General features: G+C 53.0%; 2 protein-coding genes across 2 annotated transcripts; one reads left to right on the top strand and one right to left on the bottom strand.

Moving 5' to 3' along the window:
- EME1 (essential meiotic structure-specific endonuclease 1) lies at positions 1-7,037 on the top strand. The gene is made up of 10 exons (XM_042915304.1): positions 1-273; positions 908-1,017; positions 1,108-1,916; positions 2,006-2,133; positions 4,389-4,478; positions 4,566-4,687; positions 4,876-4,999; positions 5,240-5,355; positions 6,131-6,320; positions 6,551-7,037. The coding sequence occupies exons 3-10, from the start codon at positions 1,133-1,135 to the stop codon at positions 6,725-6,727; spliced, it is 1,731 nt and encodes a 576-aa protein (XP_042771238.1). The 5' UTR covers positions 1-273; positions 908-1,017; positions 1,108-1,132; the 3' UTR covers positions 6,728-7,037.
- Positions 7,031-20,039, bottom strand: LRRC59 (leucine rich repeat containing 59). The gene is made up of 7 exons (XM_042915305.1): positions 19,745-20,039; positions 18,574-18,633; positions 16,636-16,794; positions 16,301-16,405; positions 13,138-13,210; positions 10,931-11,104; positions 7,031-9,010 (listed from the first exon to the last, which is right to left on the bottom strand). The coding sequence occupies exons 1-7, from the start codon at positions 19,847-19,849 to the stop codon at positions 8,766-8,768; spliced, it is 921 nt and encodes a 306-aa protein (XP_042771239.1). The 5' UTR covers positions 19,850-20,039; the 3' UTR covers positions 7,031-8,765.
- Positions 20,040-23,555: the final 3,516 nt, after the last annotated feature.

Below are 23,555 nucleotides of genomic sequence, written 5' to 3'. Positions count from 1 at the left end.
CGCGGCGGGCGGCGAGTGGGGGCCTGCCTCCTGAGCACCGCTCTGCAGGGCCTGGGTGACCAGGGCATCGGGGGCTGTGCCGCGCGGTGCGGACGAGCCGGGCGCGTCTGGCAGGCAGCCTCGTTTTGCCGGACGAATGCGAGACCCAGGGAGGGGACCGGGAGGAGGTCCCTCTGGAGGCATTCAGCGTGTTTACTGAGTGCTTAGCGTGTGTGCCTCGTGCTGTACCGAACGCTGTAGACGCACGATTTTACTCCTCAACAATGTTACCACGTAGGTATTGTTATCATCCCTATTTTGCTACATTGGAAAGCGAGGCTGGGGAAGGTTAGGTGGCTCATTCGGGGGTCACACCTACAGTGTTAGTGAGTGTTTATTCAAAGATACGGATTCTTGTACCCGACCCAACAGTTGCACTCCTAGGTGTATGTGCAAGAGGGTTGAAAACACGCCCCCACGAAAACGTGGAGATGGATGTTCGCGGCAGCATTGTTCATAATGGGCAAAACCCAGAAGCGAACCAAATATCCAAGAAAGGATGCCTTGATAACCTGCATGTCAAACGCAGAGATCAACCAGGGGTGGTGTTGAGTCTTGGCGTTAAAATTTTCTCATGGTAGAGGCGCCTGGGTGGCTCAGTCGGTTAAGCGTCCGACTTCGGTTGGGGTCATGATCTTGCGGGTCATGATCTTGCAGTTCGTGAGTTCAAGCCCCGCGTCAGGCTCTGTGCTGACAGCTCAGAGCCTGGAGCCTGTTTCAGATTCTGTGTCTCCCTCTCTCTCTCTCTCTGACCCTCCCCCGTTCATGTTCTGTCTCTCTCTGTCTCAAAAGTAAATAAAAAAAGCGTTGAAAAAAAAAATTTAAAAAAAAAATTTTTTTCTCATGGTAATCTCCACTTTGTTTATAGGTCGCCTTGACCTAGAAGGGATTTGAGGCGTCCCGTTCGGCTACAGACAGCTGAGTTCCAGGTTGAATGTGTTGGGACCGCATCCTGTCTTTTCTGTTTCTCTAGATACCGTGCGTATTTCCGTAAAGTTGGGCCACAGAACGTGTCCAATGGACTGAATTCGGTGCTAGTCTGTGTCTCATCTCTTTTTTTCCTTTTAGGGAATTAATTTGATAGCGCCTATCGATGGCTCTAATGAAGTCATCACTGTCGCTGGAGTCCAGTGAGAGTGACTCTGAAGAGTTGCCAACGTTTGCCTTTCTGAAGCAGGAAGCGTCTTCAACGAAGAGGTGGCAGCCTCAGAGGGAGAAGATTGTTATGGTTGATACCTCGGATTCTGAGGCCTCCCGTCCTCCATCACCAAAGTTGAAAGATACACCACCTGTCCCAGACATAGCGGAACCTGTCCCACAAACGGAGCCAGTCAGGGTGCTAAGCAGTGGAAGTGAGGATGAGGAAGAATTGATCCCCCTGGCCCAGAGGCTTACATGTAAGTTTCTGACCCGCAAGCAGCTGAGCCCTGAGGACGCTAGCTCCCCGATTCAAACTGTGTGGGGTCATCGGAGTACTGAAGGAGCATCATGCGGCTGGAAAAAACAGTCCTTTCCAAAGGTCCCTGGTGCCTCCTTCCGTGACACCTCAGAGAGACGTTCATCAAGTAACAGGGACCCTGTGGGAGACCGTCTGTGCCATCAGCTTCCAGCCTTCCAAGCCACCTGCCCTGTGTGGAGCGACAGCTTGACAGCGACCAAAACAAATGCTGAAGCCCCCCCACTTCAGAAGAGAACGAAGCATGGTCAGAAGGTCCAGAGGAGAGGCTCACGGGGATGCCAGCCGCGGGGACAAGCAAGCCAGAAGGAGAGCACCCTGAGACAACCGGAAAGGCAGAAGAACGCGGCCCCGGTGAACAGGCTGAAAGCTCAGAGGCCCGAGGAATGCTTAAGGCACATCATTGTGGGGCTGGATCCAGGTGCTCCTGGCAACTGTCTTCATCCTGTGCTGGGCCCTTCCTGCTCCTGGGCCACCCACTGATAGCGCCTTTCCTGTCGTCTGTTGCAGTGCTCTTACAGATGGAAGGCGGAGGCCAGCTCCTCGGGGCGCTGCAGTCCATGGAGTGCCGCTGTGTGATTGAGGCACAGGGCGTGCCTTGCAGCATCACCTGGAGGAGAAGGGCCGGGCTAGCTGAGGTAGCAGCTTTCTGGCTGATGTCTCTCCTCCCCTCTTCGAGCCACCCGATACTTGTGCTTTTATTGTTAAGAATATTAGGCAAGGTCCCAGCAGGAAAACAGAAGGCACACTCAACTTAGGGTAATTTGAGGAAGATTTAATAATAAACGATCTGTTTTTTAAAGCGTGGGCAGGCTACAAGGAAATGACAAGGGACGACACAGTACCTCAAGGTAATAATAACACCGTTAACTCAGGATTTCTCCACCTCAGGTACGGTCGGCATTTCAGGTCAGATAATTCTCTGTTGTGGGGGCTGTCCTGTGCACTGTAGAACGTTGAACGGCATCCCTGGCCTCTATCCACCAGATGCCAGTCAGCATACTCCCGGGCATGACAATCAAAAACGTCTCTAGATGGTGCCAAACATCCCTTGTGGGAAAAACTCACCCCTGGTTGAGAACCACTGACATGTTTCTTACCATACCTCGGCCTGAATGGATGAAGGGGAGAAGTGGTTATCAGAATCCAGGAGAGAGAAATGTAGACAGCACCCACCTTGAGAGAGGCTTGACCTCCAGTAGGGGAAGGTAGCAAACCCTAAGTGACCCCATCTCGAGGGAGCCAGGGAAATATCTCGACTTCGCTCCTCCCTCCCTCCCTCCCTCCAATCTCCTCCTGGGTTCCCCGCCAACCTTTGCACCAGACAGCCTGGTGATGCGGCCTCCTGCAGGGAGCAGAGTGGGGATGGAGGGAGAGGGGATCCGTGGGGGGCAGAGAGAAGGTAATTCTCACAGGATTTCTACTTCTCTCTAGCTGGGCTTTGGGAATGGGTGGGCTTGTGCTTGAATCTCAGCCCCCAGGCCTTTATGGCTATGAGCCTAGGCAAATTATTTCATCTTCTTGTGCCTCATGTGTAAAATGAGGACACCGTTACATCCTTTTGGGTGCCCCGTGTCGTGGGGACTAAGATAACCAAGCACCGGCCCGTAGCAGGCACACAGCAAATGTTCCTTCCTTGGCCCGGGCTCCCAGGTTACTACAGCTGCTGTGCCTTCCACTCATCTGGTCTGTGAATCCACAATACTCCACCCCTCATTTAAGAGTTTCTAGATGAAAACGTTAAGATTTTTTCCTCTTGGGGCACCTGGCTGGCTCAGTCAGTAGAGCACTTGACTCTTGATCTTGGGGTCATGAGTTCAAGCCCCACTTAGGGTGTGGAGCCTGCTTAAAAATATTTTTCCTTGCATTTGGCTCTCATTCGCTCAATAATTTAGGGCAATTGCATACTTTTTTTTTCTTAATTGATTTTATTTCTTTTGAGAGAGAGAGAGAGCACACACAGGAGGGGCAGAGAGAAAGAGAGAATCCCAAGCAGGCTCCACACTGTCCGTACAGAGGCTGACCCAGGACTCAAACTCACGAACCGTGAGATTGTGACTTGAGCTGAAATCAAGGTTCAGACGCTTAACCGACTGAGCCACCCAGGCGCCCCTAATTGCACACTTTTTAATTTGGGTTGTTAGCAAATCTTTATATCCATGTCGCAGCTTAACCTTTCAAGGCACTTCCACATTCTCCCTCGTGTGTCAGTCGCGGTCACCCCAGTCACCCCGCACAGAGGGCGTTCTTACCCCCACATCACAGGCGGGGGGAGGCAGGTCAGAGGAGCACAGCTGAGCGGGAACTAGAACCCACAGCTCCTCCCACTGCACTTTGCTCTGTTCTAGGCCTTGGCTTTTGTTTCCAGGGACCCAGTCAGAAAACTGCACTGGCCCCGCTCCCGGTCACTGTGTGACACTGCATTGTTGGCCCTGGTGAAGAGAAGGTGCTCTCCTAGGCGGAAGTTCCCCTGTGGCTCTTACCTCTGTCACACAAAACCTGTGTGTGTGTAAGGGCCACTCAGCTCCCGGAGAGTCAGCATCTACCCTCAAGGGCCAAGTTACTTATTTGTACCAACCCCTCTGGAAGAGTTTCCTTCCCCTCCACCCCCCTATCCAAAGCGCCCAGAAACATTGGCAGTTCTCAGCATTTCCACACCTTTTACTCACCGCCTCTGAGATGCAGTATGCCAAGGTCGAGCAGGGGAGGACTGGGAGGGACAGGATCACGGGTTACCGTTTCTGGCCACCACGGCTTCATTCCAGAAGAATACTGCACAAGTGGGCTCGGCTGATGGGAATAAGTTCATCACCCAGAAGGCCTGGGTCTCTCTCACGGGGGCTGGGCGCCTGCTGAGCTGCCCCTCTCTGCTGGGTCCCGGGTCCTTTGGCAGGATGGAGAGGAAGGCTGGGTGGAGGAACCGATGGTCCTGGTGCTGCTCCTGGCAGAGGCGTTTGTGTCCATGGTCTACAAGTTCAAGCAGGTGGGCAGAGACGAGTGTCCCGCGAGGCACGGGATGGAGGGCCGACTCTAGGGAACAGACGTTAACACAGTGTCTGCCTTCGCGCAGGGAAGCCTGGGTGACTCTGAGAAAGGGAAGGAAACACTCCGGAGCTTCGTAACTGACACCGCAGCGAGGACAGCTGGGAAGGCTCTGTCCCTGGTGATTGTGGACCAGGAGAAATGCTTCAGGTTTGAATTTGTCCTCGAGACAGCCTGAAAAGGGGCAGCTCTTGGGCCATCGGGGTGCACTTACTCATCCCAGATCTGGGTCCTCCCTGGCAAGCCCTGTGGGACCCTCTGGTCTGGTCTTTTCACCCCTTTCCTGCCTGAGCTCAGCCTGGAGCTGCTGCTCTTTGACCTCCCCCCCCCCATTCCAGCGCTCCCCATCTTCCGAGAAGAAGGAAACCGGGAGTGGCAAACAGAGAACAGGCCAAGGAGAAGAAGCGGAGACAACCAGAGGCCAGCGCAGGGCAAATGGTGTCCAGGGTAGACGTGGAAGAGGTAAGAACTCGGTGTTGCCCGAGTCGGGCTGGGCTCTCACTCTCCCCTAACCCAGTTTGCTGTGGATAAGGAACAAAGTGCCTGCTGGACACGACTCTCTGCCTTGGCACCGAGTAGGAGAGAAGGGGCTAAAACAGGGAGCCAAGGCGCTGGGGTGCAGCTTCGGCGGGTGTGAGAGGGCAACTTCGACGAGGCCGAGTCCCTCTGCCCTTCCAGCCCGTCCCGCTTTTGGGTGTCTAGGCATTGGTGGATCTGCAGCTATACACCGAAGCCCAGGCCCGAATCGTGCAGAGCTGGGAAGAGCTGGCCGACTTCGCCTGCGCATTTACAAAGGCTGTGGCCGAGGCGCCCTTCAAGTGAGTGCCCCCAGCAAGTCTCCGCCCCACCGCCGGGCCTGGTTCTATGCGGATGTTCTCTTCCCCCGGGGTCTGCTGCCGGCTTATTGTCAGTCAAGCTGGCGGTGGAAGGAGCAGACCTCGTGCTGGGGATTCTCATGAGGAGCCCTCAAGCCTAGCGCCTGTAAAATGTTCTGCTTTAACTCATGTGTAAGTTCGTGGCCTGCAGGCTGCCCTGGGTCACCAGTAAGCCAAGTTGCCAGGTTTCATTACATGGCAGGTCACAGTGTAATAAGCCCTCATGAAACAAACTTTTAGCCTACTTAGTTCTAGGAGTGTTCATGGTCGGAATTTAGAGTTAGTAAAAGACCTCAGAGACAATTCAGGCCAAGTCTCTCCTCATTCTATACCTGAGGGAAGTGAGGCCTTAAGAGAGTGCCTTGTCTAAGCTCCTAGCAAGTTAGAACTGGACCAGGTTCCCCGATTGCCTGACACCCGGTCCCTTGTGTCTGTCTGTCCTTGTGGACACTGCTATCTGGTCAACACAACCCAATTTCAGCATGTGAAACAATCTGGTACTTTCCTGGTGCTTTCTCTCTTAATGGAAAGGACTAGGTGTTGTTTTTAAGGGAACCAGCAACTAGCGGTGTTTGGGAACAAAGCACTCAAATAGGCCAGATACGACATTGTGCCTGCCTCTTGGGGGGGGTCAGTGGAAGGAGGGAGGGTTTTTAAGTTCCCAGCCGAGGGGACAGGTGGAGTGACTGACTCATGACTCTTCAACTGCTATTCACAGGAAGCTTCGAGATCAAACCAGTTTCTCTTTCTGCCTGGAGAGTGACTGGGCGGGAGGGGCAAAGGTTGACCGAGCTGGCAGGGGGCTCGCGCTGGTCTGGAGGAGACAGATTCAGCAGCTGAACAGAGTCAGCCTGGACATGGCCAGTGCCATTGTGGACACCTATCCCTCCCCGCAGCGTCTGGTCCAGGTATGCTGCTGCAGGGGTCACCCCCCACCTGGCACCCCGTGGCCTCGGTGGACTGCCAGGCAGCTTCCTTGGGGCACACCGGTGGTCCACAGTGTGGGCCTGCTAAAAGCAGTTAACACTGACCCGGGGAGGACAGGTTCTCCTCCCCAACACCCTAGCTTACTGCCCCCTTATGGATGCACAAGGGTGACTGGATGGTACAGTATTGAGAGGTCACTTGCCACTTGCAGGCTTACAGGCGGTGTTTTTCGGAGCAAGAGCGCCAGAATTTGCTTGCGGACATACAGGTTCGCCGTGGGGAAGGTGTGACCTCCACCTCCCGCCGTGTTGGACCAGAGCTCTCCAGGCGGATCTACCTTCAGATGACCACTCTGCAGCCAGCTCTCTCTTTAGACAGTGCAGACTGACGCCAGCCCTCGGGGACAAGGATGACAAAGAAAGTTTGCATCTCCTCCGCCTTTGGCCACAGGAAGAGACCGGACACGCCTCCTTGAAGCACAAGCCTGGGTTGGACCACAGGCTGTTCCCTGGGCGCCCTTATCTGCAGAAGTCTCCCTGTCAGCTTGGGACAGATGGCTGAGATACTTGTGTTTCCCTTCACAAGCCTTTAATTTTCCTCTCCTAGCAAAAACCCAGCTGCCGTGCACAAATCACCCCTCCCCCCTCCCCCAGCCAGCCCTCAACCCTCAAAACACAAAGAAACAAAGACAGACCACTCAGACACATATTTAATAATTGTAGAAATCCAGAAGAACCTCAGCATCAAATCTCGAGATCATGAGTGAACTTCCCTCAGCGGGTTGACTTGACTAGGGCCGGGTGTGCCCTGCCTTCCTACACCCACTGAAGCCGCCTCAACCAGCCCCTGTGTAGGGACTTCCATATCCTCTTAATCTCATGTCACGTACTGTTTAGTTTCAATAAAGCATTTGTACCAATGGCTCTGGAGCTTGGAGGAAGACTAAGGAATGTGTAGTGATTCTGAGTAAGGTATGGGCTTTTGCAGCAGAGCTATCTGGGGAGGGAGAAAGGAACAAGTCACTTCTTCCAATAGGACGGTCATAAGTGGCCATCCTATCCAAATGAGCCACTAAGGCTAAAAACCCTGGACCTCACTCTGTCTCTGAACCATGACAGGTTCTTGTTCCCCTGAGGGAGAGACAAGAAGCTGGTAACTGGGACCTTTCAGTGAATGAGCACCATGATGACCATTTCTTTTTCCTTCATCCGGCTTTTGTGAAAAAGAGAGGCCAAGGAGGCCACAGAGCAAGCAGAGGCATAATCTGGGAGACAAGAGCATGGACAGTCCTGCCCGTCTGTGCCGGTCATTAGGAAGTGCACCACTTTTAAACTCCGTGGTGCCACTCGCTTCCTTCCCTTCATTGCGGAGGTGGTTCTAGGTCTTGACCCAAACAATTCTAGATGTCCATCTCCATGAAACTTTGGAATTTTCAGGTTGACTTTGACTTACTTGGTCGCACCAACTACCAACAGCTGCCCGAGACAATATGGCTTTGCAATGGTCCACCTCGTTGTTTACTGGCAATCAGGGAGTTAATGCTCTAAAATTGAGGCAAGGAGCCTGGGCCGTCCCCATTTTGCGAAAGCCACATGAGCCGGGGGCAGGGCTCTACAGGAGCTGCCAGGACCCTCGTGGCTATGAGATTTCTATTTGTGGGACATGAAGCTTGCCTACCGTCAAAGATTTTACACCCCAGCTGAGAGACACTCAGTTCTGGTGTGACTTCTGTTCTCTCCTGACATTATTATGGAAGCAAAATGACGAGAGAGAATACTGGAGCAGGAGTTCAGTTCTGCCTCAACTAGCTGGGAGACCATAGGCAAGTCACCGAAGGCCTCAGTTTCCCTGTCTGCAAGTGTTCTATTGGACTGGGTGGTCCTGAAGTCCCTTTCACAGCCTGAGGTTTTATATGGTCATTAAAAATGTCTGAGGTCCTTAAGAAAATAGGTATCCCCCCCCCCCTCCCAATTTAGGCTAGATTTGCCGAGTATGGTGTTCCCGTAGTCCCCAATCACACTGCCTCCTGATCTGCCCTGGCTGCCCAGGGAGGAATGAAAGAAAGGGTTTGTGACATACAAAAGTATAAATGTAGTGACAGCTGACCTGACCGTTTAGTAGAAACGAGCCTTGCCTTTACACAGCTTTGTAGAACAACTAGAAAAGGCCGTTTTTCCCTCTCCCCACCCCAAGCCTATTCCTTTAGGCATGCAGGTAACTGTCCCCACGTCTCACTTCTTATTCCGCCAGGGGACCCTGACCAAGGAACGGAGAAGTCCTACAAAGAGGGGATCTCAAGTACCAATCGGCAGCCATTTGATGATGGCAGGTAGGTCGGACGCTAAAAAGAGGTTGTGTCCAGCAGAACCCAATTCCATAGGAATCCAAGCTCCAAGGCTGGGAGGCAGCAGGTGTGGAGGACAGGCTCACTGCTGAGAATCGGCCTGCAGCACCCACTGCAGGATGTCGTGGCTGCGCAGACCCCGGACCGCGTTGTCGTAGATGGTGTTCACGCTGGTGCACAGGGGCTGCCGCTGCAGCTCTGTCACCCGACAGGCGACCAGCCCGCCGGCCACACACAGGAGCAGCAGCAGCAGCAGCTTCAGCACGGCCCAGGACCTGGTGTGTTTCCGGGGGGGCGGCTTGCGGGGGCGAGAGCCGGACTTCGATTCTGGAGGGACAGAGTCACAGCGGACAAGAACGTTCGGTCAGTGGGAGACGACCCGTACTCTACCCATTGAGGCAGATCCGCCAGAACCCCCTCCTCAAAGGCAAACTCCCAGGCCCTGACGAGAGGACTTTTTAAGGCCATCTGAGTTCTTGAAACCCTCTGCTTATGCAGAGCCCGAAACAGAAGTCCTCCTCCAGTGGATCTCAAGAGGATACACTCAGAACGAGGAGTTATTCCGGGCACCACACGGAGCTCAGTCCCCAGGGTCCCTCGGGATCAGGGGAGGGGCTTTTCAGGGGGCAACAAGCACAGTTAGAATGCTGCTTCAATGCTAGAGTGAGTATATATATTACATTTCTAATTTTTTTTTAAAAATTGGTTTTGAGGGGTGCTTGAGGAGCTCAGTCGGGTGAGTGTCTGACTTCGGCTCAGGTCATGATCTCATGGTTTGTGAGTTCAAGCCCCACATCGGGGTCTGAGCTGACAGCTCGGAGCCTGGAGCCTGCTTCGGATTCTGTGTCTTGCTCTCTCTCTGCCCCTCCCCCATTCATGCTCTGTCTCTGTTTCTCTCAAAAATAAACATTTTTTTTTTTTTTAATTTTTTTTAACGTTTATTTATTTTTGAGACAGAGCATGAACGGGGGAGGAGCAGAGAGAGAGGGAGACACAGAATCGGAAGCAGGCTCCAGGCTCTGGGCCATCAGCCCAGGCCCGACGTGGGGCTCGAACTCACGGACCGTGAGATCGTGACCTGAGCTGAAGTCGGACACTCAACCGACTGAGCCACCCAGGCGCCCCTCAAAAATAAACATTTTAAAAAATAATAAAATTTTTGAAACGCTTTAAAAAAATAAATACAATAAAATAAAAACCGTTTTTGAGATTAAAAAAAAATTTTTTTAGTGTTTATCTTTGAAAAAGAGAGACAACACGCACACGCGCGGGGGAGGGGCAGGGAGAGAGACAGAATCCGAAGTAGGCTCCAGGCTCTGAGCTGTCAGCACAGAGCCCAGTGCGGCGCTTGAACTCACGAGGTGAGACCGTGACCTGAGCCGAAGTCGGCCACTTAATCGACTGAGCCACTCAGGCGCCCCTGGTTTTGAGATTTTTAGCCAAAACTTTTAAAAACTTGACTGAGCACCCACATGCCAAGAACTGCATGATCCCGTCACATAGGTTTTCTTGCTTAATGCTGTCGCTACCCTGTGAGGAGGTGGAATCCTCGTTTTACACAAGGAAACAGAACGGGGGCCAGGCAACCTGCTCCAGGCCAGCGAGGGAGAGCCGCAGCCGGGCCCCACGCCTTCACCCTCCCTACAGAATTCCTTCCCCGGCTCAGGGGCCTCTCCCTCACAGGCCCCATTGGCCCAGAAGGTGTACAATCCTCCCCTATATATGGAGCCATGTCCCTACACAAATCCAACTGGAAGTATTCAGGCAAAACACTGTGTTTTTTATATAGCATGGCTCCCTGAAGGCAGCAAAACGATTCCTCTGGTGTTCAAGCAAAAAGAGGGCGCTCTGTTCCGACTTGGAGAGAAAACCAGAGGTAGTGCTGGCATCTCTGAGACGGTACTGTGCACTCAGAATGCCCAAGTGCACTTCACAGATGATGCGAGGGACTTTTAAGGGCAGTGTGACCACACGCAATCTTCGCTTTATGGCGATTTTGCCATCCAACCCTTACAAGAAGGAAGGGCAGCTCCCTATTCTGGGAACGCTCTAAGCCATGGCTCACCAAACACCTGCACGTAAGCACCTGCTCCCCAGGACAGCCCCCCCACCCCCCGTAGGCAAACCCTCCACGTGACTCCCAGGACTGAGAGCATGCTGGATCTGACCAGGTCTGCAGCCTCGCTCACTGCCCCCTCAGTGCCCCCGCGGCACCCCCGCCGGAACCCTGCAACTGCGAAAACATACTCGGAGCCTGATTTGCTTCCTTCTTCGGCTTCTTCTCCTGCTCCCGCTTGGCTGCTTTGAGGGCGTCGTACTCCTTTCTCCGGCGCTCCTTCTCTTCCGCCTTCTCCCGCTTCCGCAGCTCCCGCTCCTGCGCCTCCTTAGCTCGCTGCTTGGCCTCCCGCTTCTTCTCGGCCTCTGCAGGAAAATCCACCCCAAGATGACTTCTCACCCACAAACCTGCAAGAGTGCTTTCCTGAGTGACTAAAAGCACGGGCTTGGCCTTTCCCTTATGCCACAGGTCACTGAAGCAGTCCTAAGGAGACAGCCGTCTTCCTGCTCTCCAGGAAGTAAGCCCTCCCTCAAATACAGTAAACTGCTCTCAGGGTTTGCTGGATGGATTATTGAAAGGTTCCCAGCCCCGTGCAGTGGAGAGATTAGGGGAATGTAACAAGGGTACATGAGGAAGGCACGGGTGACGAGCCTGGTGATTCAGAAAGCACAGAGGGACACCCTTATTATACAACTTGGCTGTCAAGAGAAGAAGCCATGATTCTATGGGATTCCTGTCTTCCCAAGCTTCAGAAGGGAACGTAGCATGGGAAGGGCAAGTAAGAAGACAAAGTGAGCACTCAAGTTCACAGTTAGACACGATGGAAATGTTTTCCTGAGAAAGCAAGACTAATCATTTGTCAGAGGGAACCTCTAGGCTCCCACTCAGGAATCTGTGACACATTCTGATTTACTTCACGGTTCAAGTACGTTTACATCCAATGCCCAGCTTACAAATTACTGGGTTCTAAAAATGCACTTCCAGATTAGTTATTTGGAAGCCTGAAGTACATTTTTCCAAAGCCAGAATGCCACAAATTAGGGAGTTAAATGTCTTTCTGGGCTTAAAAGCCCATCTGACCCATAATGTAGCTGAATTGTAGTGTGCGAAGTACTGGAGCTTTCCACTGCTTTTCTGTGTACAAACAAGCTCCAAGTTCCAGCTGGGCAACGACAATGCCAAGAGCACATTCTACCCCACCCGGAGAGAACATGTGGAGGCAGGAAGTCAAGCAGCAGTGGTCCAAGGAAATACAGCATCACAGCAGCCACGCATGTGAGAAGGCCCGGTGTCACTCAGGCTCTTTCAGGATCTGCCCATGACCAGTACTAAGCACGTCCTCCCCCCCTCCAACCACAGAATCCTCCAGTAAGGGGGCTCAGACATCTGCCAGTCAACGGAGCGCCCGCTGTGCGCCAAACCTTGTGCTAAGTGCTTGAGATACAGCAGTGAAGACAAATCGGGTTCCTGCACCTAAGACCTTCTAGAGACGGAGACAAACGAGTGAACAAACAGAAAAAAGACAACGACATGCGCCTCAAAGAGAGTAACAGAGACTGTGATGGAGTGACGGGAGGGATGCTGCCCAAGTCTGGGTGGTTCGGAAGGGGTTACGGTAAAGCTACGGCAACATCTGAGCAGACAAGGACATGAACCCAGCCGCGTAAAGACCCGAAGAAGAAACCAGGCACAGCCCCTGCAGTAAGACCGGACTTAGCGTGTTCGAGCAACAGCAGAGGCTCGTGTGGCTGAAGTTAACAGCGTTCTCTCCCCTGGGTGCCGGACACAGCTGGAGAAGCAAGCAGGCCTGGGGCCATGGCGGGCCCGGTCGTCTGTGGAGCTAAGTTTGAATTTCATCCTAAATTCAATCAGGAGCCATTATAGTGTCTTAAGCAAATAGCAGCATCACCGACTTATGTCGTAAACGGATCCCTGTGGCTGCCGTGCGGAAGGGGCACCAGCGTGGAGACAGGCCACAGAGCTGGGAGGGGTCTACAGCGCGGAGGCTGAATTACAGTACGGCCCGGGGGTGGAGGAACCATCACACACGGGCCTTGCTGACACACTGGATGCTGGGGAACTGAAGACAGACGTCCGGACATCTTTCCAGTTTCAGGCTTGAATAACTACAGGAAGGTGACAGTCTAGTCCAGGGGACCCCCGGGAGGGCTCGCAGGGGACTGACCGTCTCGGCCACGCTTAAGTTGAGCTGCCTCTTAACCCTCCCAGCCGGCTGCCGGACTCTCGAGCTCAGCGGAGAAGCCAGGACTGGACACAGATGACACCATACACCACCATGCTACTCCTCACGATGCTTCCACGGACCCCGGCTCCTGACCCGTGGGAGCCAGCGGCAGGGCGAGGACGGGAAGATGGCTGGCGGAGGGACGGCACCTACCTCGTTCTACTTCCAGCCGCCGCTGCCTCTCTCGCTCCTGGTCAGCCTGCACGGCCTTCATGTGCTGTAACACCTGCAAAGGGGGAGCGGAGATCTGAACTAGCCCAAGCCGGGGGCTCCACGGCACACACGTCTGCTCAGGAGGCTCAAAAGCACGACGGCTCCTTTTAGGTGAGCACAGCCCCGCGGCAGCGCGGAGCTAACGGAGGCCATCCTGTCTCCGTCTCCTACCTTACTAAGCCGGCCTTAGCTGGAGAAGGGCCAGCTGAGCCCAGGCCACGAAAGCTGTGAGCAAACACGTTTGTGAAACCCACTGCCGACTGGAGCGTGGAAGGAGTCCTGCTCTTTACAGTCCCTGTCACACGCACGATCTCACGTGTGCCCCAGGCAACTCTTGGTGGTGGGCAGGACGGCACTTCCACCGAGACTTTCTGACTTCCTGACCTCCCTCCCTCGGCCACCTTACAAAGTTCCGCTCTTCCCAGTCCTCGGGAGGCCTCTTACCTACGTCAGGCGTAACGCTAGTTTCCCTAAGGGTGGCGACTACCGTCCCATCTGCGGGCTAGACACTCAGTATGTGTTTGATGAACGACTGACTGGATCCCCACCTCAAAAGGAAGAAAGCCAAGGCTGACGGGGGGTGATCTGTCCACCTCGCGTGGCTGGAAGGTAGCACAGCTCAGAGGACTGGTCTTCTGAGCTCCTGGGCCAGAGCTTGTCCCACTCAGGGCAGCACACAAACTAAGGAAGCCTCTAGGAGGAAGCCAAGAGCCATTTGGCCCATACACCGCTCAAAGCCGTGGCTCCCAGAGCCCCTCAAATCCTCGTCCAGTCAGTCGTGGACAGCCCCTGACAAAAACAGCCCCAGAGATTCTCACTACGGGCATGGTTAGGGGAGGAGGTAAAAGACTTTATTTTTTCAGGCTGTGTTTTTAGAAGCTATCCCTTGTTTGTAGAGGAGAGTGAAAGCTTAGAGCCCGGCACAATCCTAACGCTACCACTTACGGACCCTGTGACCTTAGCAAGTGACTCAACCTCTCAGGCTCCCTGCAAGAGCCTGCTTTGAAGCCACAAGGAACCCTGTCCTGAGCAACCCAGGCCTTGAACCTGCTGCAACCTCTCAGAAGGGAGTCAGTCTTACTAAAAAAAAATGGCCACTCAACAAGGAGTGCAGGATCTGCAGGAAGGTCAAGCCTGATGGTGAGAGGCAGCCCAAGTTCAAAGTCCCTGTCTCACTCTGAATTCCAAATACTAAGTAAGCACCAACCATTCAGGGGGTTTTAAGGGGTGTACAGGTCGCTAAATAAAGAGCTGAGAGGTTTAAGAGACCTCCCTTTTTCCCCGGGCCCTAATACATCAGGAGTTAGCTGAAAACAGCCAGTTCAGAAAAAGGAGCGACTCCTCTGGTGCAGACCGTGAGCCCCGAGGGTGGATTTTGTCCACCGGTCCCAGTCCACGTTTTCTGATAAGCACTTGATGAATGCTTTCCAGCTAACAAATTATTTTTAAAAGGTGCTGTACTACGCACCAGGCTTATCAGTGACTACAGCTGACCCATGCAGCCACAAGGTCAGGGCTGGTGAGATCTACGCTATCTCCCGGGGACAACTGACCTCGTTCTGGCTGGCCCAAGCCACGCTACTACGACGCCTAAAGGTGTGCCAGAGACTGCTCTGGGCAGCAGTGCCGGGGAGCGTGGCTCTAGTTACCACATCCACAACGCAGTGTGCTACCTGGAGCTCCGTCTGGAAGGTATGTGCTAACACTAAAGACCTCTGTGCTCAACAGAAGTTATCCTTGTAGAGTACGAGCAATTTCACGAGGTTTCACATATTACTAGTTGAATGAATAAAGGGAGAAATGAAACGTGTGCGTACTGGGCATTTCTCGGGTCAGAGAAATGGAAGTCATATCTACTTCCCGGGGTTATGAGGAGCATGAGGTGAAATACAAAGCATGCAGGACAAAGGGAGAGTCATCCCTTACAGCTATCGTTCTTCCTCAGAACACACATCACTCCTAAAGCGCCAGGAGTTCACCGATCACTTGTACTGTCCTCAGCTAAGGGCAAGCTGTTGCCGTGGCTACCTGGCTGCACTGACCTTGTACTTGGATCTCCTGTGCCAGTGGATGACAGAGATGAGGAGACTCTCTCAGAAGCCCTGAGCTAATGACAAGACAAGGCCATTATTCTTGAGCCTCACCTAGAGACCCACACCCCCCACCCCCCCACCGTGCCCACATCTCACTGACATCAATTCTAGGATTTAAATCTAAAGCGTTTAAAGTCTATTCTGTTCATCAAGCCTCCTCAACATGCCCAAGTAAGTCATCTGGTGCTCAGCTGAAGCAGCAGCAATCTGTTCTAAAGCTGGAGGGAAGAGGGACTGTGGCTGGAGTGTGAGAGATGCGTGGTGTCGTTCTTAAGAAGCAGCACAAGGCCCCCTCAGGGTTGCTGGCTGTGTCTGCTTCCGTGCCGCCTTTGGTTCCTCGCTCCTCTATCAGATGACTTGACTGAAATAAATCAGATCTGCCCAGGACGTGTCTGCCTATCGGTACAGCACCCAAATGTTGACACCGTTATCAAAATTCCTATAACCACCGCGACTTAGAAAGGCCACAGCCCCTACCCTTCTTGTCCCATTTGAACAACTGTCAATAGTGTAATGTGGGATCGGGCAAGGTCCTGGTTTCTTAAATGTTTATTTATTTTGAGAGAGACAGAGAGAGAGAGACAGAAAGAGAACACACGAGAGAGCAAGTGCGTGAGCGAGTCGGGGAGGAGCAGAGAGGGAGTGAGAGAATCCCAAGCAGGCGCTGCGCTGACACATGGGGCTCGATCTCACAAACCAAGAAATCATAACCTGAGCCCAAATCAAGAGTCGGATGCTTAACTGACTGAGCCACCCAGGCGCCCCAAGGTCCTGGTTTCTTAAGAACGGAAGTTTTGCAGCAGAGAAGACAGTCTTGTTCTGCTACTTGTAACGTCAACATAGAAACAAAGGTCCCTCTGCCTGACAGGCTCATAGCAGACATATTTCACTGGGACCTCAGTGCTCGAATCAACACACGGCTACAGGTGCCCTGGGAGGGAAAAACAAGAGGAGGCAGAGGCTAGTCCCCGGGGAATGGCAGAGGGGACCCGGGGGAGCTTCGTGCTTACCTTGTTGGCACACTGCTTACACTGCTTCTCATCCAAGCAATCCCCTGCCACTTTGGCCAGGACAGGATCCAGGGGGTTATCCTTCAGGTCCAGCCACTTCAGGCTCTGAAGGGATAGAACAGAGAGGCTGGCTAAGCCCAAGTTCACAAGAGAGTCCCTCAAGGCGAGCAAAATGAGCAGGAAGAAAGCCCCTGTGTGTTCCAGCTGCAGGGAAAGCCGTGCGAGGCAGCACCAACAAGGTGGCATTTCCGCCAGCCTTGCTCACAGCCATGCTCCGTCGGCCCCCGAGCCCCGTGCCTCACCCGACCGTGGAACGCTGCTTCGTGAACCGTTACCTTGAGCTGGGCAAAGCTGACGGGCAGGGTCACCAGCTTGTTGTTGAGGAGATCCAGGTGCTGGAGGTTGACCAGACGGCCAAAGTCTGCCGGCAGCTGCTGCAGTCTGTTCTTACTCAGGTCCAGCTTCACCAGGTGTGTGAGGCCACAGAAATCCGACTAGGACCCGAAGAGACAGCGCCTAAGCCTCGGGCGCACACTCTGGTGTAGCCACTGCAGAAGCCCGCGAGCCAGAGGCACCGACGTGTAAACCCTGACCCCACCTGCCACCGGCTGTTCCACCCTGGATGAAGTGCGGCTAACACTCAGCCCCTCTGGTGCCAAGCAGTGAGAAGTACGTGGAAAAGGACGTAGCACAAAGCGGGCACAAAATAAGTGTGTTCCGTCATGCTCTGTTCTCGCTGCGACTGGAGCCATGAGGGGGGTCCCTCCTGTGCCCTCACAGCACCCTGTGTTCTCCTTTCACAGGAGCTGTCGAAACACAACGGAACCGTCCGCCTTCCTGGAAAGATGATGCGCCCCTTAAGCACTCAGTGTCACTCTTTGTTCTTCACGGCACCTAGCACAGTACCCACCTGAAATCAAGCTCCGGCCTCGGCTAAGAGACACTACTCATGCTCTCCGGGGACCTGAAACCGCCAGTGATTCTGCACTGCCGAGGAAGGCACAAACAACTGAGTTCAGACCGAAAAGAGCACCAGGGACTGCTGGAGTGACTCCCGGCAAAGTGTGCAGCAGCATCAGGCTGCACGGAACTGCCACCATCCTGTCATTAGACATGGAATACTTCCTAGGGGCAGCGGGACCTCAGCTGCTTTTTCAGTGTGAAAAAACGGTTCCCGATGAGCCGCAGGAAGACGCTGCGGATAATGAGCGAGGCCCGGGAGAATACTGAGAGGGGAACAGACTAATGATCCGATGAATAACCTGCCAACTTCTGAGACTCGGTCCCTGAGCCGGAGCCCAGTGGAGTACGTCAGGGAGTGACACGGCCAGAGTGATGGATGGAAAAGGCAACGAGGAAGGAGCACTGCTCTGGAGGAGAATGGCTATCACCCCGGAGAGGCTGAAGGGCTGAACCACTCCAGGGCCTAGACGGGGATAAAGAATGGTGAACTGAAAAAATCTCGAAGCATATGAAAGAGGAGAACTGGGAGAAGTTGTGCAAGAAAAATCAAAAGGATCTGACCACAGACTGCTGTGTTGAACAAAAAAAGTGTCTCGAGTAATTCAAGGGTTGGGAGAATAATATGGTAGTCCCCCAAAACCACACTTTTTTCCTGTTCCCCAGCAAAAGGAGGCTGTTCATAAACAGCTTTCTCCCTGCGCTGCACAGCAACTTCTGGAATGGCTTCTAATCTCCTCTACCCAATAGAGAGGTAAACTGTTCTTCAAAGGAATACAATAAGGCAGAAAAAAAGATGAGCCCAATAAGTGATTCAGCCAGCACTCTGCTGCCTTTAGTGTTTCGTGGCCTGACTTTCCCACTGTTCTGAAGAATGAAGCCTTGCTTCCCTTCTTGCTGAGACAATCCACCCCACCTCACCCACCCCACAGCATGCCCCGATTCAGTCACAGCCTGTCTGCAGGGCCTGTCCTGAAATTGCGCCTTATGACCTAACTCCTCTAAACAAGAAGGAGAGGGGTGCCTGGGTGGCTCAGTCAGTTGAGCATCTGACTTCAGCTCAGGTCACGATCTCACAGTTCACGAGTTCGAGCCCCGCGTCGGGCTCTGTGCTGACAGCTCAGAGCCTGGAGCCTGCTTCAGATTCTGTGTCTCCCTCTCTCTCTCTCCCCCACTTGCACTGTCTCTCTCCCTCTCTCTCTCTCAAAAATAAATAAACATTAAAGAAATGAAAAAAAAAAAAAACCAAACAAACAAGAAGGAGAAGCGGCATCAGGGATCTAGAAGGAACTGTGCTTGCTTGCCGCTCTTACCGGTAGACTAGTCAGTTTATTGCAGGACAGATCCAGTATGGTGGCCTTTGGCAGGGCAACCTAGGAAAAGGAACAAGAACAAAATGTCAGACCAGCACATGGAATGATTCAGTGACATCTGCTAATGAGGCAATTTCCAGAGAAAATTCCCACAACTAGGAAAGGCCTTTAAAAATCGGCACTGAAATATAACGTAGTAAGAGCAACAGCTGCGTGCATCAGCACTTGCTACCTAGTGAGTTATTTTACATTACAGTCTTAATCCTCATAACCCTAGAAGATGGAAACTATTATCACCATTTGATAAATGAGGAGGTCTAGGCATAAAGATTAACTAGCTTGCCAAGGGCACTCAAGAGATTAAGCAATGAAACTGGAAATCTGTTCTAACTTCCGCACTACAGAGCCAAGTGCAATTCGTTAAAGGCAGTGGGGAAAACGTAGGTCATCCCAAGTAATGCTAGGGTGGGGGGTGCAGGTAGGAAACCCGGCGGGAAAAGCGGGGACTAAGATGTAACTCTACCCTGGCAACAATCCAGCCGTGTAACCTTCTGGGACCTCAGGCCTCAGTTTCCGGAGTGGGAGCCTGGGAGGAGCGGGGTGGTGGGGTGGGCGGCAGCGCCGGGATTCCAGCCAGTTTAAGCTGGAATTTGGGAAGAGCCCTCGCCGACCCCGCAGTGACACTTCGCAGAGTTCAAGGAAGGACGCCTCAGGGCTGGGACAGCCGGCTGGGATGGCCGGCTTCCTAGAAATGCACGGTTCTGGGCCACACCCAGGTCTACCCAGAGGCCTACTTCTCGGCCGAGTCATTCATTCATTTGTTCATTCATTCTCCCAATGCAGCCAGCCACCACACCGTGGGCGCCTACTTTGAGTCAAGCACGGAGCTGAGCGCTGCGAAAGCCCCCAGACGAGGGGAGATTCACTCCCGACCCGTAAAAAGCTCAGGGCCGAACAAGCAGCTCCTTCTCATCTTCTGGAACTGCGCCAAAGTGACACGTGTACATCCAAGGAAGAAAACTGGGGGCAGAGGTGGGCGCCCGAGGACCGAGTCCCACTCCTCCCACCTGGTTTTAAGACCTGGAAACTGAGGCGTGGGAAAGGAGGCGGCCCGCGCAGGGGCCAGCGCCAGTCTCGGGTGGGCACCTGTGCCCCGCGGGACTGTACTGACCAGCTCCTTGATGGGAACCTCATTCAGGTCGCTGAGGCTCAGGTCCAGCTCGTTGCCGTCCAGCTTGTCGCGGAGGTTCCCGCCCTTGCTGCCGGCCTTGGTCATGGTGACGCCGGCTGAGCGGTGCCGGCTCCGGGGCTCCGACGGGCAGGAGAGGCGCTGAGAAGCCGCTCGTCGGTTCAGCGGACTCGCACCCAACCGACAACGCCTGCGTCCGCCGCCGCCGCAGGTGCGAGACGCCGCCGTCCGCCCGACCGCCCGCTGCACTCTGAGCCCCGCGCCCCGCTCCCACCGGTGCCGCCGCGACGACGACCACTTCCGTGTCCACGTCACCTTCCGCGGCCACTGAGACGGGCGGGGCCAGAGCGGCCCGAGTGTGCGCGAGACCGCCCTCTGGCGCTTAGGAGAGCGCACTGCAGTCGCCTCCACGTCCGGAAGGGTGGGGTTCAAAGCCTTGAGTTATGCTGCCGGGCGAAGCCGCCGCTTTCCCCCCCCCCCCCCCCCCCCCCCCAATCCCGGGGCCCTTGGTAGGCCACTGTCGCTGGCAACGCCAGGAGGCGAAAGGGCACGGGCCTGGGTGCCAGAAGACCTGGGTTGCATCCCAAACTGACCTCACCAAGTCACCCCCGTTCCCCTGGATTAGGAGCTGAAACCTCATGTCCTTCAAAATTGCTCCCTGCCCTCTTTAACTTAATCCCCAAATCATTATCACTCGGAAAATTCGAGCCTCGGAATCTCTCTTCTCTCCTCTTCCCTGCCCCAGTCCTTGTCTAGGCCGCCGTTAGCTCGTGCCTGGATTTCTCTTGAGTCTCTCTCCCCTCCACCTCTACCCAGCTGCCCAGATCTTGCTAAAAATCTAGCCAAGTCTTTCCTCTGCCTAAAACCCTTCCAACCTTGGCTACCTCTAGGATATGAACCCTCTCTTTTCTAGACCGGTCCTTGCCTGCTTCTGCAGTCTTCTCACAAACCCCAGTCCCTTCCTGCCCGGGGTGCTGTGTAGACTGCCATTAGGTGGCCTCCACACCTTTCCCTGTCCTGGGATGGCCTTGCTTCCCAACGCCCCTCTGCCTGGCTAATTTCTAGACCTCCGGGAAGCCTCCCTGTCCACCATGAACCGCAGACTGAGTTAGGGGTCCCTCCTTGGGACTCTGGCAATGTCCTATGTGCTGCCTTATTATCAGGAGTGGCAGAGTTTGGCTACAGTGGGGCCTCTGGCTCTGCCAGTTGCTGTTCATGAAACCTTAAGCGATAGCCGTGCCTTACTTATGGATAGATGAGAAATGTGCATAATAATGATACCCACTGGTAGCGGCGGGGAGGACTGAATGAGCGAAACACACCAAGAGCTTGCCACAGTGACTGGCAATCAGTGAGTACCTGATAAATATTTGCCTTAATTCATAATCTGCCTCGTGTTACCTTTAGGTGTCTGTCCTCCACTCTGGACCGTGAGCGAGGGATATGGTCTTTGTATCCCCAGTGTCTGGGTGTCAGAGGCGCCACAGTTGCTCATTCAAAGGTGGCTGAATGAATGAATGAACGAGTGAAGCGCTTCACCCGCTTCACACCTCCGTTTGCTCATCTTGGAAGTGGGGATACTGAAGCTTATCTCAGAGGGCAACTGTGACGACCAGGTGAAGTCCGCGTGCAAATCCTTGCGCACATGCCTCCTACCCCCAACAAGGCGCCGTGCTGGGCTTCTGGGAGCCAGGCAGGACAATTGGATAAGAATACATTAGCATTTGGCAATCTCTAAAGCCGCTGAGCATCCATTATCTCATTCTGATCAAGTACACGAAGAGATGATAGGGCACGTTTTGTTGTTCTCTCTCTCTTCTTAAGGAAGAAACTCGGGGAGAAGCAACTGGTCCTCAGTCACTTAGGAGCAGACCCGAATCTTTTGATTCCAAATCCTGTTTCTTTTCACTCCACCCTATCATCCCTATCCCCAAGGAGCCTACAGTCTACGCAAATAATTATTCTAGAAGGTAGAAAGGATAAGGGCCCTAATACATACGGATAAAATCTGTGGAGAGGTGCAGAGCTGTGCGGGTATGTGTTAGAGCGTGATAACGTCAGACTAAAATATTTGAGGGCATTCTGTGTGACTATGACCATGATTTTCATACATTATCTCTTTTAACTCACAACGGCAGATACTCTTTCGGTTTTCCAAAGACAGTAATTGAAGCTCAGACAAGTCAGCTACTTAGCTATCGAAGGACAGTCACAGCAAGTCAGTGAATGTATTCGGGGGAAGGTGGGTCATGCCCAGCACAGAGGGGGACAGGAGCCTGGAGGAAGGGAAGACAGCAGAAAAGGCACCACAGGGGAGGTGGCTTGGAAGAATGGGTCAGGTTCAAACAGGCAAAGCAGGGCGGAAGAGCGAGCACTTTGACAGCAGCTTGTCCCCACAAGTTTCTTCTTTGAAAAAAAGAGACTCAAATAGCCCTTGAGGATGGGAGCCCCCAAAGTACTTTTTAATGCAAGTGATCTCTCTCTATGGTTTATTTCTTTACATAGACTTGCTTTAAACACTTACGCAAATAGAGAGGTACGCCATGTTCACTGTAGATCAAATTCATCTGGAGGGACGGACGTACAAGAATTGCCAAGAACACTTCGTGGAATTAAAAAAAAAAAAAAATAGCCACAAGGATCCTGCCAACCAGACGGTAGACCTCGTAGTAAAGCTCAAAAGAGTATAACATGGTCATGGGCAGGTACCAGTGGAACAGCATAGAGAATCTGGAAACAAATACAAATGCATATAGGTCCTTAATATATAACTGAGATCACATTTAAAGTCAAAGCCATCAAGGGGCGCCTGGGTGGCTCAGTCGGTTGAGGTCCGACTTCAGCTCAGGTCACGATCTCGCGGTCCGTGAGTTCGAGCCCCGCGTCAGGCTCTGGGCTGATGGCTCAGAGCCTGGAGCCTGTTTCCGATTCTGTGTCTCCCTCTCTCTCTGCCCCTCCCCCGTTCATGCTCTGTCTCTCTCTGTCCCCAAAATAAATAAACGTTAAAAAAAAAAATTAAAAAAAATAAAGTCAAAGCCATCAAAAGGGGAGTGGTTGAATACAGCAGAGTGCATTTATGCAGTGGAACATTACTGCACAACATTCTGCAGCATGAAAGAGAATGAGTAGAACTATATGTGTTGACCTGCAAAAAAATATTGTATATGGTCAAGTAAAAAGATGCAAGTCACTGAGTGAGATAGATGCAAGGCACGATCTCATTAAAAAAAATTTTTTTAGGGGCACCTAGGTAGCTCAGTCAGTTAAGCATCCAAACCTTGACTTCAGCTCAGGTCATGATCTCAGGGTCATGAGATCGAGCCCGTGTCAGGCTTTGCTCTAGGCTTGGAGCCTGCTTGAGATTCCCTCTCTCCTTCTCCCTCTGCCTCTTTCTCTCCCCTCAAAAAAAAAAAAAAAAAAAAAATTGACTTTGACATTATTTCAGACTTCCAGAAAAGTTGCAAGGATAGAAGAAAAAATTCTTGGATACCTTCTACCCAGATTTGCCAACTGTCAACATTTTGCTACAGAAACAGATGTATATTTCTAATCTATTTAAGAGTATGCTGGAGGGGCGCCTGGGTGGCTCCGTTGGTTAAGCATCTGACTCTCAATTTCAGCTCAGGTCATGATCTCATGGTTCACGAGATCAAGCCCCACATCGGGCTCTGTGCTTGGGGTGGAACCTGCTTTAGATTCTCTCTCTCCCTCTGCCCCCTCTCCCCCGACTCGTACTCTCTCTCAAAAAAAAAAAAAAAAAAAATTACAAAATAGAAGTATGCTGCAGACATGA

This window comes from Panthera leo, chromosome E1, assembly GCF_018350215.1.
Source record: "Panthera leo isolate Ple1 chromosome E1, P.leo_Ple1_pat1.1, whole genome shotgun sequence".
Classification (NCBI taxonomy): Eukaryota; Metazoa; Chordata; class Mammalia; order Carnivora; family Felidae; genus Panthera; species Panthera leo.
This window is presented reverse-complemented; position numbering and strand designations above follow the sequence as displayed.

Bases quoted from the DNA above. Each gene is read 5' to 3' on its own strand.
- LRRC59 (XM_042915305.1), bottom strand. From the start codon at position 19,849: ATGACCAAGGCCGGCAGCAAGGGCGGGAACCTCCGCGACAAGCTGGAC. The intron at 11,105-13,137 runs GTAGGTGCCGTC...ATTTTCCTGCAG, and splicing joins GCGGCTGGAAGTAGAACGAG to AGGCCGAGAAGAAGCGGGAG. The intron at 9,011-10,930 runs GTATGTTTTCGC...CTGTCCCTCCAG, and splicing joins GGAAGCAAATCAGGCTCCGA to AATCGAAGTCCGGCTCTCGC.
- EME1 (XM_042915304.1), top strand. From the start codon at position 1,133: ATGGCTCTAATGAAGTCATCACTGTCGCTGGAGTCCAGTGAGAGTGAC. The intron at 1,917-2,005 runs GTGCTCCTGGCA...CGTCTGTTGCAG, and splicing joins CATTGTGGGGCTGGATCCAG to TGCTCTTACAGATGGAAGGC. The intron at 5,356-6,130 runs GTGAGTGCCCCC...TGCTATTCACAG, and splicing joins GTGGCCGAGGCGCCCTTCAA to GAAGCTTCGAGATCAAACCA.